Genomic DNA, 14,909 nt, shown 5'->3' with positions numbered 1-14,909 from the left:
TCCTAAAATGTTAAGTAACCCTCTTGAAGAAGGTTAGTTCATGAGGCATAAAAAGTTTTCAGCTTCTCTAAAGTTCAAAATATAAATATGTTTTTTTTACTTCCTGTTTACTTTCTTATTTTTCCAGGGATTAAGTTAAGTTTTCCCATTTCTAAACATCTTTCTTTTCATCTCTTCAAAAAAAAAAAGAAAAGAAAAGAAAATGACGATGAGAGACATAATGAGTTTCTTTACTGACAAGCGTTTCACGATTTACTTTCAGTTTTTGGTGAGTGTGAATGATTTCTAAATTTTAAATTAATTATCTCATGTTTCTTTGCAATTCCTCTCTCTTCAGTGCAAGCAAGTCGGACTAAAAAATATTTTCAAGCATTTTGTATCACCACTGTAGCTTGAATTCAACTTTTATTGCAAACTGAAGACAAACGACTTAAACTTTATAAGTGCAACTAGTACAATTTTTTTTTTCGATGCAGTTTTTTTTTTTTCTCTTGCGCCAGTTGTGTAGTTACAAATTTTCTTAGGAACTATAAAAATACATTTTCCCCCCTCTTTTCGCCATAGAAAATGCTTATCTATTAAGCTAGTAAAATCAGCAATAATATAGCTGTAGAAAATCCCTATTCAAATCTTGTATTAAAATTTCCAGTAAGGTGAACCCGTAACCATACTAAATGTAATTATTAGTAAGTCTGAAAAGACTTTGAATGTTTCAACTGAACCACAACAAACAAAACAGATGACAAACCAAATATAAGACACGGTAGCTAATTCTGCTATTTTTAATAATGATATTAATATTTTTTAAATCATTGTTTATACACATAAATGTGTTTCAACTATATGCTAAGCATAGATAAAACATGTTTAATGAGCTGTTAAATTATTTGTTTTCATTGTTGCTTAATTTGCATCAAAGAAAGGAGTTTTTAACACTAGTAGTCTTGTGGGAAAATTCTAAAGCGGATTCCTTTGTATATAATAAATTTTTCTTCACAGACAATTTGGAAAATTTCAGTCGTTTTTATAACGAACATTTCTAGTTGATAACCTTGGATACATTTAAACAACTACAAATCAAAATCATTTAAACGCAAAGGCTTCAGATTAATGTAATTATTCATTTTTTTTCCAAAGAACTAAGGAATAGGCACACTGAATATAGTAGTTACAAAAATGCCCTCCCACCATCGAGAGCGATAGCGCACCCCTCAAAATTTAGGCACCCTCTCCCTCTCAAGAAAGAGTGAACATTTTAAAAAGAACCCTCTAAACAGCCGCCTAAAAATTTCAATGACGTAACCTGTGTCATGCCACCCCCCCCCCGTGCAAATTCTTTTTTTTTTTACTTGAAAAGTGAAATTTCAAAATTACAAAAGCATCATATTAAATCAAAATAAACGACAATTAAAAAAAGCACTAAATTTACAAAAGTTGCATGCACGTTCTTTTGAGTTGAAAGAACCACGTTTTCAATGCAAAAACATGTGAACTTTCGTATATATAAAGACATCCAACAAAAGATGTCACTAAAAAAAGAAGTGTGGGAGGGGGGAGCTTAATAAATTTTGCTGCATTAAATTCCTATTTACATGAAATTTATGAGACAGCAGCAGTGCAGACATATATATTAACAAAATTTATATCTACAAAAAACCAAACCAATTAATTACAAATGTATGGGAACAGCACCATTTTATACAATCGGGTCGTGAACGGGGGGGGGGGGGGAGGAATAGCGTAATTATCATTCATCCATAAATAAGATAGCTGATCAACAGCACCGATAAATATTATGAGAATAAAGGTATGGATACTTATGAAGGATGAAGGACATAAGAAGGAATGTTAGAATCTCTCAGTCTTTCATCAAAAAAAAAAAAGGAGAAAAACTACCCCTTAATCGAAGAGGCGAATCACGCGCCATTTTGATGCGTAACGCATCACGTGACGCTGGCTTGGAATGTCAAATGTCTCTTCTATTTTATACCATTTTTTTCTTCCTTTGATGGGATTAATGCGGTAGTATGATATCCTCATCTGGCATTTACAGCTGTTTATGAACGCATTCTGAATAAACTATAGCCTGCATCTTATTTTAAAATTCTTTGCACTAAACCTTTCTTGTTTTGTTTTTTGAAGACGTGAACCAAAAAATATCCTTTACGACGTAAAACTGTAATTGTATCTATTTTTAGATCTCTTTAAAACTCTTTTCTTCTCTTTTTTTTCTCAGTACTTAACTAACCTATTATCTATTTATTGCTGATCTAACCCTCTCAAAAAAATTCTACGCTTTAATTCCTTACTTCATTTGTTTGATACCAAATGTATTTAAAAACTTTTATTAAATTTTCTCTATATTTCGGAAGTTAATCATTTATACTTTCAAAAATTAACTTCATGTCAACCTACCAACCATCCTATTTATTTACTAATGTTTTCCCCTATTTTCTATGTTCCTATATCTAGATCAGGTGATTAACTAATTTTTCTACGAATCTGTATGTCGAAAACTTTTATTTCTATGTTTCCATAATTTATGGACATAGTCAATCTCGAAATTTGCTTTGGCAGCTTTCCTCATTATTTTTTTATTCACATATGAGAATACCTATTCATGTTCAATTTTAATAACCATTTATTTTTCCTTTTGTAATGTCTATGCACATTATTTAACTCTAGCTATACATCAAAAGTTTCATGATTTTGCATGCCTGTATTACTGCTTATCAATACATAAAATAATCTTCAGTGGTATAGGAAAAGAGGAAGTCCCAAGTCCATAGCCCGCCTTGAAAGTTCAATTTTAAAATCCTACAATCAAAATTTATGATATCATCTTCTATTTAAAACATATTTTTCTTCTATGAAACCAATTTTATGTAGGAGAGTGTGGCCCAAAGCGGGTAGGTCGCCCAAAGTGGGTAGGTCTTCGTATGCTCCCCCCCCCCCCACACCCATGGTGTGTGAGCGGCGATACATACGTATGGCGTGTTTACATGAATATCCCTGAGTTTTAAATCAGTCCCAACGAAGCAGCAGTGAAGCGGCATGGCGCAACCAGGCTTAAAATTTTTAAAAAATGACACATTTCTAAAAAAGATGCAGTTTTGTTAATTGTTATTAGTCGAAGATCAGCTTATTTTTTTGATTTTCAATAATATTATGTTATTCTTACACCATCCACCTACGAACTACGATAGTCATTTCGATTGTTACTTATTTTAATTTAAGGTTATAATTATTGAAATAGGATTTAATCATACATTTATTTATAATTTCTTGACTCGTGTGTTGACTTAGATTTTCTATTTCAATAGGATAAGTCTAACTTTAAAAAGTTTTTATTTAGGATGGCAATTTATTAGTCTATTAGTTTAATCAGTTATTTCTTTATGTTTCATAAACAAATGTGCTGTCATTAAATTGGATAAGTACAACTGTTTCACATTTTTTATATAATGGCAGGTAGCTGGTCAACTATTTTAATCATTTATAACTTCATATTTTTTTGGCAATTGTACCAAACCACAATTAGTTAAACTCACCCGCTTTGGGCTTCGTGGTAGGGCAAAGCGGGTTTTTCAAATGTTTGTCAAGTTTGATAATAAATACTGGGTTTGAAATAATACAAAAATCACTTTTTAATTTGAAGTTCAAGAACCCTGTTAGGAAATAAAACCGAAATCGTTGCGATAAAAATCCAAAAACTACAATTTTTGAGCGTTCTTCGAAAACCTACCCGCTTTGGGTCACCCTCCCCTACATATGACTGAAATACGAATACTGTTAGTTTCAAAATCAAATTTGAACTACTTAAAGCATTTTTATTTTCAAGTACAACCAGAGTTGATGGTTATTTTTAGGATGAACACCCCCTGGAGGAATTTTTTCTACGCCCCTGGCTATCATTAATACAGCGTTTTTGCGTAGATCTGTATAATTTATTATCAATTTACTAATTTATCTCTCTCTTACTCTTATCTATTGAATATTTCATTCATTACTCCTCAAATCCTGAATCAGTGCTACTTTATTTAGGTACGAAATGCATGACACGGTGTGATTCAGTAGTTTTGCAGTACTAGTAAGCAAACTACTTACCAGGACAAAGTGAAGTACAATCGGTTTTTTGAAGTGGATCTCCAGAACAAGGTTTCCCTCCGTTTAATGGAGCTGGATTCGTGCACAAACGGGATCTTTGCTGTCCTCCGCGACCACACCTGGCAGTACACTCGGACCATGGGCTCCAGGTTGACCAACCTCCATTCACTGAAAAACGAAAGTTTCACAAATGACTTTTTTTTTTTTTTCCATTCAACTTTTACTTTTCAACTGTGTAAAAATTTTATCCCGTGAAATTAATGCACTGTTTTATCACTGATTTGCTGAAAAGGTAAACATTCTGCCTCTACGCGGTAATGGATGAGTCCCTTAATTGTTCAGAGAGAATGCAAAATTCTTGGCAGCTGATGGGCCTAATTTCTGCCAATAACATGTCTAACAAAAACCAGGAAAATTTTCCGCTGGTTGGTAACTTTTCTGAAATTAACCTGGAATCTTTGTAAAAAAAAAAATGTTTTTGACTCAGGAACCTTAATGAAAACCCAAAAATGTATATAGAAATAGCTTGGCAGCTTCCTGATTTACCAAAAAAGCTCCTCAAGCAAGAACGGCCGAAGCTAATATGGAACTGTATGCAATTCCTTCACAGCTACACTATTCGGAGATTGTATTTCGTCCTGGATTGGAGCTCAGTCAATCCGAAGGGGCCGTTACTAAGCGGAAAGAGAAACACGTAATAAAAGAGCCTAATATAATTTTACACTGGTAGCTAAAAATGTTTTTCACCGCAGTGTAAAATAAGCATTCTTGGAACATGTTCCGATTCAGGAATCTTTATCTCAAAAAAAACTTGTTTTTCATAGGAAACTGGTGTAAACCCTTGAAATCCCGAAACGTTACCTGGAAACAGTAGGTAATGTTTCGGATTTTTTTTTACAGTGTAAAGAAGAAAAAATGTAATTGCCTTTTTTTTCCTTTCGCAAGATACATTTAATTTTTAATTTGAAGTTCAAACAAATAAAATACGCTTGCAACACATGGGTATGAAAAAAAAAGCATCCACCAATAAATAAATTTAAGCCTTATAAAGTTTTAAAGCTACTCGAAAATAAAACACTGTATTTACGTTCATTTGCATCTAGTTGAGAAAAAGGAGGTGAAAAAAAAGCAACACCCCCTTCAATCAATAATGCAATAATCAATACGGCGGGGACCAAATAACTGGAAATCTCTTTCAAACTCGCATTTGGGATACAAAACTTGCAAAATTCAATGAAAATCGATTTTAAATAGAAGATTTTGACATGGAGTGCCAATAACAGAGAAGTTTTACGATACAAAACGAGGAGAAGAGGAGAAGGCGAAATAAAAAAGGAGAACATAAAAAATTGCGAAAGATTCAGATTATTGAATTGCGATGTTAAACTGAAAGTAGGATCTTGAAAGTATCAAAGAGATAAGAATTTATCTTCAAATTTGTGTCAAGTGCCATTCGGGTGTTTGAATTTGAATGCACCTTTAGATTAAATAAAATTTTTCTTTAAATTATAACAGTGTAGCAATGAATTGTTTAAGATTAAATTCCGGTCTGATGTTTCTCAAGTTATTTTCTTAAATTTGGGGACATTAGTCGCATACCAACTATACAGAGAATTCATTACGCAACCATAAATGAAACGTATAATCAAAATATATAAAAAACAGCTATTCATACCCGAGAATATTTATTAACTTTGAGGGCTCTGATTTTTCTCCCCAATATAAAATTTTAACAAATTTCATTACCTAAAGAATTTTTATTTTCAACAAAACCTTTGGTATGTGTTCTCTTTGCCATTTTCGAATGAACTGAAAAATGGGTTCATTTTCAATTTTTGTGTTACGTAACTCTAAATAATAAAATAAGTAAATATGGAAGAATTGTATGACAAATTTTCCAAACAATAAGCAACTCTAAGTATTTTACTAGTGATATAGACTATTAACGGAGTTAACTTATTACTATCAGAAGAAACAAGTTTGTCCAGAACAAAACGAGCCTCCTTTTCTATAGGTCAAAATCGGCTTTCTATTAGCAGCAGTAGATATCCGTCTCGTTTGTCTTGAGCTCCAAATTAATTCAAATACATCTTTTTAAGCAAAAATAAATAAATAAATAAATAAAAATAAATAAATAAATAAATAAAATTTAAAAATATAAATAAATAAAATAAATGTATTAAATGAAAATGTGTGACAAGTGAAAAAAAAAAAAAAACAATCAATTTGAAATTAAAATGTCGTTAAATTCATTCTCTTAAATTATTTATCTTTATTTAAACAGAAATAGTTTTATTCAAGCGTTTTGATCCTAAGTTTTAATTTTGCCACTTACATCACTTTCCTTCTAATGCATCATTTCATCTCCCCTCTTTCTGTTTTTTTTTTCTTTTTTTCTTTCTTTCTTTTCTTTTTCTTTTTTTGAAAACATAGAAAATATTGAAACACTTATATCAATCCAGATTTGTTGCAATACGGTTAACGGTGTGGGTTTTTTTTTTTTTTTCTTCCGTTTTCAATTTTCTCTTATGATTTTTTTAAAAGTCCATTTCAAGTTTTTTAAGAAAAAAACTTATTTTTGAAGGCAGTCTTTGCTCTTTTATCAACACAGGTTTATGGGATTTTTTTTCACTAAAAATTTGCAAAAAAGATATTGACATATAGTTATGAATGATAAACACTAAAATTCATTTTATTGCTATTAATCAAGACAATTCATACCACTTCAGCATTTCAACTTCCATTAACATATTTAGAAAGATATAGATCAATAAAAGTCAGTTACTCCCAACTTTTTATGCTTCAAGAAATAATCCTTTTTTTTTTCTTATTAACAAGGAATACATCCTTAATTCTATTTATAGCAAACATACAGTTGAACTCCCTTTAGAGTCTTAGAACATAAATAAGAATTTTACTTTTGTGAATACCTTTGTGCATTTGACATCGCGAGTAAAGAAAAAAGAATCAAAACATTACTTCTTCGAAAGTTTATTAGAGTCGCTGAGGAAATTTTTTTGACAAGTGTAAAAAATAGCTCTCATCTGTCAGTCTTTTTTTATTTTTAAGTAAAAGAATACCTACTGTACACATACTTTCTCAGAATCTTATTTTCCCCAACTATTTTACGTATATTTTTAAAAGATGATTCTCTAGAGCACTCAGCAATCGATGCCTAAAGAATGTAACGAAAAGTATACATTCTATAAATGCAAAGGTGCGGAAAGTTATCCCTACAGATCAGGAGCGGGAGTTCATCAATCATATTGCTTACAATTCGTAAGAATAAATCTCAAGCCTCTGCCACCGCGCTCACCTCCTTTTTTTCCCCACTCCAAATCTGCTCTAAAAATAGCGCTAAAAAAACTTCTGGAGATGAAAAGAAACTGAAAGAATTTCAAGAATTCCCTAAAGATATATTTTTTAATCCTTTGAATTCTCCTATGTGTTTTTAGGGATCCGTTTTTAACGATCTAGCATAGCATTCATATTTTAGTTGTCGCCGCTACTAGAGTTACGTAGCAATTTTAGAATGTGTAGGTATTTGCGACAGAGGCGGTTTTTTTTTTTTTTTTTTTGGTGCACACACATGGTGGCAAAGGTGATATATCCTGAAATTTGACTGGAGTATTAGTACTGAGTATGAAATGAGAAATTACCGGGAAAAGGATTTAAAAGACGCGTAGTACAATTTTTACTTCCTTTTTTCTTTTGAATATTCTCCTTTTAAAAGGCATAGGCAAATACGTATATACTGCTTGAGAGCTAGCACTAAAGAATACATATTTTTTAAAGACGAGTAAGTGTTAGTAATTAATACTGCCATGGGCGGGTAAACGTCAATAAACGTCAGTATGTGCAGAAATGAGTTTTCGAGATATTTGAAGAAACGCATTTTGATTTCAGTACGAACTATAGGGAAATGTTAGAATTCGACTTTATTTTTTCTGGAAAACTAAATGAGTAAGCTGATATATTGAACATATGAGTAAGCTGATATATTGTTGATTCTCGGACAACAGACAACAAAAATGGGGGGGGGGGAAATGAAAAATTTACAGATGTTGCCCATTACCTGCCCACGACAAAGCAAAACTGTGTTGGTGACAGAGTTAAAACAAAAAAAAAGAAAAAGAAAAAAGCTGTTAGAAAAAATAAATGAATATAAATAAATTAATTATTCAGGGGGGAAAACGATAAGTCAACTAATTACACTAGTAGGGGAAAAAGGACAGTTCTGCGACAGCCGGCGGCACTGCGGCTATGCATCTGCAATCCGGCTCATAGCCGCCTCCCACTCCCCCTCCGACCTTGGGGATGACCTTGGGGTTGCGCCTCGAACTTGAAGAAGGTGACCACCGCGTTTTAGATATTTTCCCGCATTTTTTGGACTTTGTCATTTTACCGTGAAAGGTTACGAATAGTTTTCGCGCGTTTTAGATATTTTCCCGCGTTTTTGTACTTAGAATATTTTCCGTGATTTTTTCTTTGTAACGAAGGTTTTCACAAAAATAATTAATTAAAAGATGATGGTCCCACCAACCAACCAGCTGTATTAAATACACCCTATCAACCTTTTTTTTTTTTCATTTAGGTCTTAGACTATTTTCCAGTCTTTTGATCTTCAATTATTTTCCTACATATTTGAACTTTGAATATTTTCCGCGAATTTAATTATTTTTATTTTTACAGAGTATCGGAGTTGGGAATCGAACACCCAAACTTTGATTTATTCACGTATTTCCATCTTTTTTCATTTTTACAGCTTAATTTATTTTTCCGCCTTTCGAACTTCACAGTTTTCAGAATTAGTTTGTTTTCACGTATTTCGAACTTTGTCATTTTTTCTTTGTAACCATTTACGAGGGTATTTTCGCGCATTTTGTCGTTTTTTTCGCGCGTTTTCGAACTTTGTCATTTTTTTTTTTTGTAACCTTTTTAAGAGGATATTTTCGCGCATTTATATTCCCCCCCCCCTCCCCCGCGTTTTCGGACTTCGTCACCTTTTTCTCATAATCTTTTACGAGGATATTTTCGCGCGTTTTTAGATATTTTGCCGCGAATTTTATTTATTTTCGGTCATACTGGACTTAGTTGTTTTTTCTCACAAACTTTTACGAGGATATTTTCACGCGTTTTGATTTATTTTCAAGCATTTTAGAGTTCGAGGATTATTTTACCGTTTTAGTCTTAGACTATTCTAAAGTCTTTTAATCTTTGATTATTTTCTCACTCTCTTAGTCTTTCACTATTTTTAATCATTTCAGACTTTGAATATTTTTCACAAGTTAGATTTTTCTTTCATGCATTTTTGGACTGGAAATTTTTTCACATCCATACATTTAGGATTTCGATTATTTTTTTCTAGTTAGGTCTTTGACTATTTTAAAGCTCTTTTGTCTATTTTTAGCAATTTGTAGACTTAGTTTATTTTTATACCTTTTGATTTCTAATTACTTTTGCATCTTTTATTCATTTACAAGTGTACTCGACTTTATCATTTTTCCAACTTAAACTATTTTTTTCATCATTTAGGAGTTCAATTGTATTTTCATACATATTTACACTTAAAATATTTTTCGAATTTTGATTTTCTTTTTCATGCATTTCAAACTTTATCATTTTTACAACTTTGATTCTTTGCACGAATTTCAAAACTTGCAATCAATTTACTCTTAGTAGTAATTAACACTTATCATTAACAAATTTTCTCAGATTTTAAAAAAATCAACTTAATTAATTTTTTCCAGTAAGCAAATTGTGCACTCAAGTTACATTCCAACACTGCATATATGTTTCAAGAGTTTCATTGAATTTATCACATTCCATTTAATTAACTCTAATAATTACTTTTTCATTAATACTTAACTTAATCATTTTATCATACATTTATTCCAGTTACAAAATTATGCTTAAAAGTTATTTATTTTTCTTAGCACAAGAGATTTTAACATGTTCCTACTAAAATGCTTTTCACTCTAGTTTGAGTTTACTAAAATAGCAACTCATTTACGATTTAGATTCATTTAATCGTCTTTGATTCTTTTTCATTATTATTATTTTACATTATCACATACGTTATTATTTTTATACATTTATCCATTTAATTTTCCAAAATCTACAATCAATTTACTCTTCGTATTAATTAACACTTATCACTATCAAATATTTTCATGAATTTTAAAAATTATCTTCTTAAATAATTTTTTACTGTAACCAAATTTCCCACTCAAGTTATATTTTATCACTACATATGCTTTTCATGAGTTTCATTTAATTTATCGCATTTCATTTAATTAACTCTAATAATTATTTTTTATCATCGATATTTAAGTTAATCATATTTTCCTTTATTTATTTTTCATGCAAACACTCTTGATGGAATAAAACAAAATTTTCAACTTTCATGAATTAAATCCCCTCTGACTATTTTATTTTACTTTACCATACTTTACTATTTTACTTACTGCGTTTTACTATTTATCATTCATTACAGCTTTTCCAAAATATTACTTTACAACCAACTAATTTCATTAACAGAATTTTCATTACAATTTATAAATTTCACTTTTATTTAATTATTTTTACCTACGGTAAAATAAAACACATAACACAAAAATGTTAAACATCAATGAAGTACCCAAGAAATGTTAAAATTATAAGTCGAGTATCAAAACTTCATGTCAGCAAATTTTAAAAATAGACTTACCGAAAAATAACTTCTACTGAAATTCATTTCAAAACTTGGAATCAATTTACTCTTAGCATTAATAAACACTTATCATTAAGAAATTTTCATGGATTTTAAAAATCAACTTATTTAATTTTTTTTTCCAGTAAGCAAATTTCGCACTCAAGTTACATTTCATCACTTTATATGCTTTTCAAGAGTTTCATTTAATTTATCACATTTTATTTAATCAACTCTATTAATTATTTTTTTTGATTAGTATTTAACTTAGTCATTTTATCGCATAGTGTTTTACTTTATTATTTTTTTTTTCATACAAGCACTCTTGTTAGAATAAAACAAAATTTTCAACCTTCATGAATTAGAATCACTTTGGCTATTTCATTTTCCCAATAATATTTTACTTTAACAACTAATTTCTTTAACAAAATCGATATCATTTATTTTAGTCTTTATAATTTTCGAACGATACATTCAAATGGACAGCTATACGTTAAATTAAGAAACTTAATCTAAATTTTGACAAATTAAGTTATAGTTAAATACTGACTAAAATTAAGTACAAAAGACTAACCTTTTTGGGGTGAAATCCCTCAAGTACCAGCTATCGCGAAGTTATTTAAAAACAGTGAATGAAATTGTAATAAGTGGATTGTTAATTATAACTCAATCTCACAAAATCACAATTACATGCATGTTTTATTTGAAATCGCTGCATACGGCTGTTTGCCCATCGTCGATTTGCAGAACGCATGCCGTGATATCGCAAATCAACTCGGCTGTTGAAAGAAACTACCGTAATCCCACAGCACTTCGGATCGTCCACACACACATCGAGGCGAATTGAGGAAATGACTTTATCAATATTTCTATCTACCCTTTACCGATAACAGATAACAAACCCCACGTGCGAGTATTATTCACCACCTGGCCTACGTCTTTCAAGTGATGTCACTGTTTCTGACCAGTTAAAATTAGTTCACGTTTCTCAAATATCAAGCACATAGATCGACAATAGTCTGATGTCAGGTTTTCCAAACAAAATTTTAGATTTTAATTCGTAGTTTCGAATTAATTTCTTTTTCATTTCAAACTTATAAAAAAAATTTCCAGCTTGTAAGAATATTTCTTTCAAAAACAGATTTTTGATTCAAAACAGTATTTTTTCAAACTTGTAATATTTTTCTACTTAGAAAATGAAATCAAAAATTTTTGTTTTCTTTAATCATATAAAATGTTTTTAAGAAATAATTTCTCAAACTTGTAATATTTTTCCACTAATTAAAAAAAATCAATTTTTTTTTTCAATCATATAAAAATAAATTTTTAATCTTACAACAATAAATTTTTCCGCAAAAATATTTTTTTCAAATCAAAATAATAATAATATTTTTGTAACATATTATTTTTTTTCTTTTCAATCTTTTTTTTTTTTTCCGCAAAACTATTTTCTTTTTTTTTTTTTTTTTTTTTTTTTCAAAAATTTTCAAACTTACAAAATAAAATTTTTTCAACTGAATCTTTAAACGAAATGCTTTAATTAAATTTAAAACTCAATATCACTTTACTCTTAGTATTAATAACCAATAGCACTTAACCATTTACTCTTTGCACTCTAAGTATTAATTAACACACATGCATTAGAAATAATAATAATAATGTTTAAGATACTTACAAATCATCCACTCAAGCTTTCAAATATCCATCTAGCATGTTATTGTTCATTCGTGTGAGGGAACTTGTAATAAAACTTTACTTATCAACCGAAATTATAAGCGAAAATATCGCATTTTTTTAGCACTTAATATAATCCTACAATTAACAAATTGGTTTTAACTTTGAATTTAAGAAAAATAAAAACTATTACACACTTAGTAACATATCTATCGATGTATATTATTTCATGACAAATCACAAATAGGTGAGGATCTTTTATCGATCATGTGACCAACTAAGTTAAGAAAGAGCGTTCTTATCTCATATGAGAATTTATAAGTCTTTAATATTTCTCTTTAATGTAAGTGTATTGATACGTACGAGTTTGTGTATGTGAATATAACTGTGTATTGTTTTCAAACCATTGTCATGTTTAAGCTTTACGGTTCTAATTTTGACTTTCCACTTAGCATTAGTCGAAGTCCTTCACATGTATTAAACTATAGAAATATTACAAAAATTATATTTTCACTCAGTCTTAATTACAAAACCATACAATAAGATGAAGACAACACCGATAGTATAAAGATTACTTACAATAAAGTGCATATAAAAAATATATGTAAGAGTGATTTCAAAGTATAATCCATCAACCATATTCAACAACTCAATCAAAACACAAGTCTCTTTTAAAATGATAAACACAATTTATTCACACACACAGTAAAAGACAATTAAAAAAACTTTCATCTTTAAGTAAAACTCTTCAAAACTTTCAAGCGTATTTTTAACATCGATTGCATCAAATAAATCAGACACATGACATTTTAAACATGGACTATCAACATTCAAAGTAACGAAGTCACGTGTCAAGTTTTCCCAATTAACATTAAAAAGAGCCCGTTCGAAAAAAAGTGTCGAACTTTCGACCCCTTGTTAATGATTCACATTCATGCACTCTCATGTAAAAAATGAATCCATTTTTACAATCCACACATTCTTTTTTAGAAAGGTAGTTTATGTTGCATATGAGCTCATCAAATAGTCACTTACGTAGAGAATCAGCCAGTTTACGAACTTCTTGTGATGTATATGTGCTGATTTTATCACATCGACAATCACAGGGATATTTTTTCTCAATTTCCGAAAGGATGTACTCTTTTAGAGTATAAGTCATAAGTTTGTCTTTGACACTACGTGAGATACAAGGGGACGCGTAGCACAATTTGTCAATCTGGCTTTCCAAAAGTAGAACTCTATCAGGCATCAACTGGAACACTTCTCGTTTCAGTTTGAACAATCTTTGCACACTAACACAGATGTTACCATTCGCACTCGACTCTCCTTTTTTATAACAAAAGCGAAATCACGGTCTTCGATTAATTTTTGATTTACATTTTTACGTAGGCTTGAAATAAGTGATCTCCACACATCTGGTTCTAAGGAAATACCATCCATAGTTGGTCGAAAAATACCATCTTTCCCACACGTATATCTTCTAATATGCACGCGTGTACGTTTCCGAAAAGTATTCACCTAAAGTGAAAATACAATCACCCAAGTGTATCATATCATCAGGCTGTGGAGAAGTCTCAATGTTCATTTTCATGTTCGTTGCATCCCATCCGTTCATCTTCAGGCTTCAAAGTTTCAGAATGATTTTCACCAGCGTTAGTCATTCTTAACTCTCATAGGATTAGGAGTCACAATACTAAAACAACTTCCTGTGAACTTAAAAAATAAATCAAACTAGGTTTTAACACTAGCTGGTGAAGAAAAATCCTAAGTACATAGAATAAAATTTCACGATCTCTTTCAAAGCTCAGAATCACCCTGAAAATGATTCTCCAAACATCCACTATAAACCAATGAATATTCACTTTAACCAATGAGAAGTGTACATAAATCTCTTGCTACTGACGTCATAGAATATCACATGAACTTTTGAGCAGAATTGAGTTGTTTTACACAGTATTCAGATTTTTAGAAAATGCCAACACTTTGACTTCCAAATTCATCCTGACCTACTACGAGTAATTTTAAGATGGTAGCAGGTTTTCACATCACATCGAATGCCGATGACGTTTTCGCATCTCACGCATGACATGATCAATCACGTGTGATTGATCATGTCAATTTGCATGAGATGCGAAACCGTCATCGGCATTCGATGTGATGTGAAAACCTGCTACCATCTTAAAATTACTCGTAGTAGGTCAGGATGAATTTGGAAGTCAAAGTGTTGGCATTTTCTAAAAATCTGAATACTGTGTAAAACAACTCAATTCTGCTCAAAAGTTCATGTGATATTCTATGACGTCAGTAGCAAGAGATTTATGTACACTTCTCATTGGTTAAAGTGAATATTCATTGGTTTATAGTGGATGTTTGGAGAATCATTTTCAGGGTGATTCTGAGCTTTGAAAGAGATCGTGAAATTTTATTCTATGTACTT

The 14,909-nt window shown here is 30.6% G+C and overlaps 1 protein-coding gene across 1 annotated transcript in view; it reads right to left on the bottom strand.

Annotated features, from left to right (window-relative positions):
- LOC129216314 (netrin receptor UNC5C-like) overlaps window positions 1–14,909 on the bottom strand; it is a 135,289-nt gene that overhangs the window by 61,363 nt on the left and 59,017 nt on the right. Inside the window, exon 5 of the mRNA XM_054850524.1 lies at window positions 4,108–4,275. Coding sequence (XP_054706499.1) covers window positions 4,108–4,275 — 168 coding nt within the window. The remainder of the gene's footprint in view (window positions 1–4,107; window positions 4,276–14,909) is intronic.

This window comes from Uloborus diversus, chromosome 2 (assembly GCF_026930045.1).
Source record: "Uloborus diversus isolate 005 chromosome 2, Udiv.v.3.1, whole genome shotgun sequence".
In the NCBI taxonomy this organism is placed as follows: Eukaryota; Metazoa; Arthropoda; class Arachnida; order Araneae; family Uloboridae; genus Uloborus; species Uloborus diversus.
Note: the sequence above shows the minus strand (reverse complement) of the source record. Positions and strands in the feature narration are given on the sequence as shown.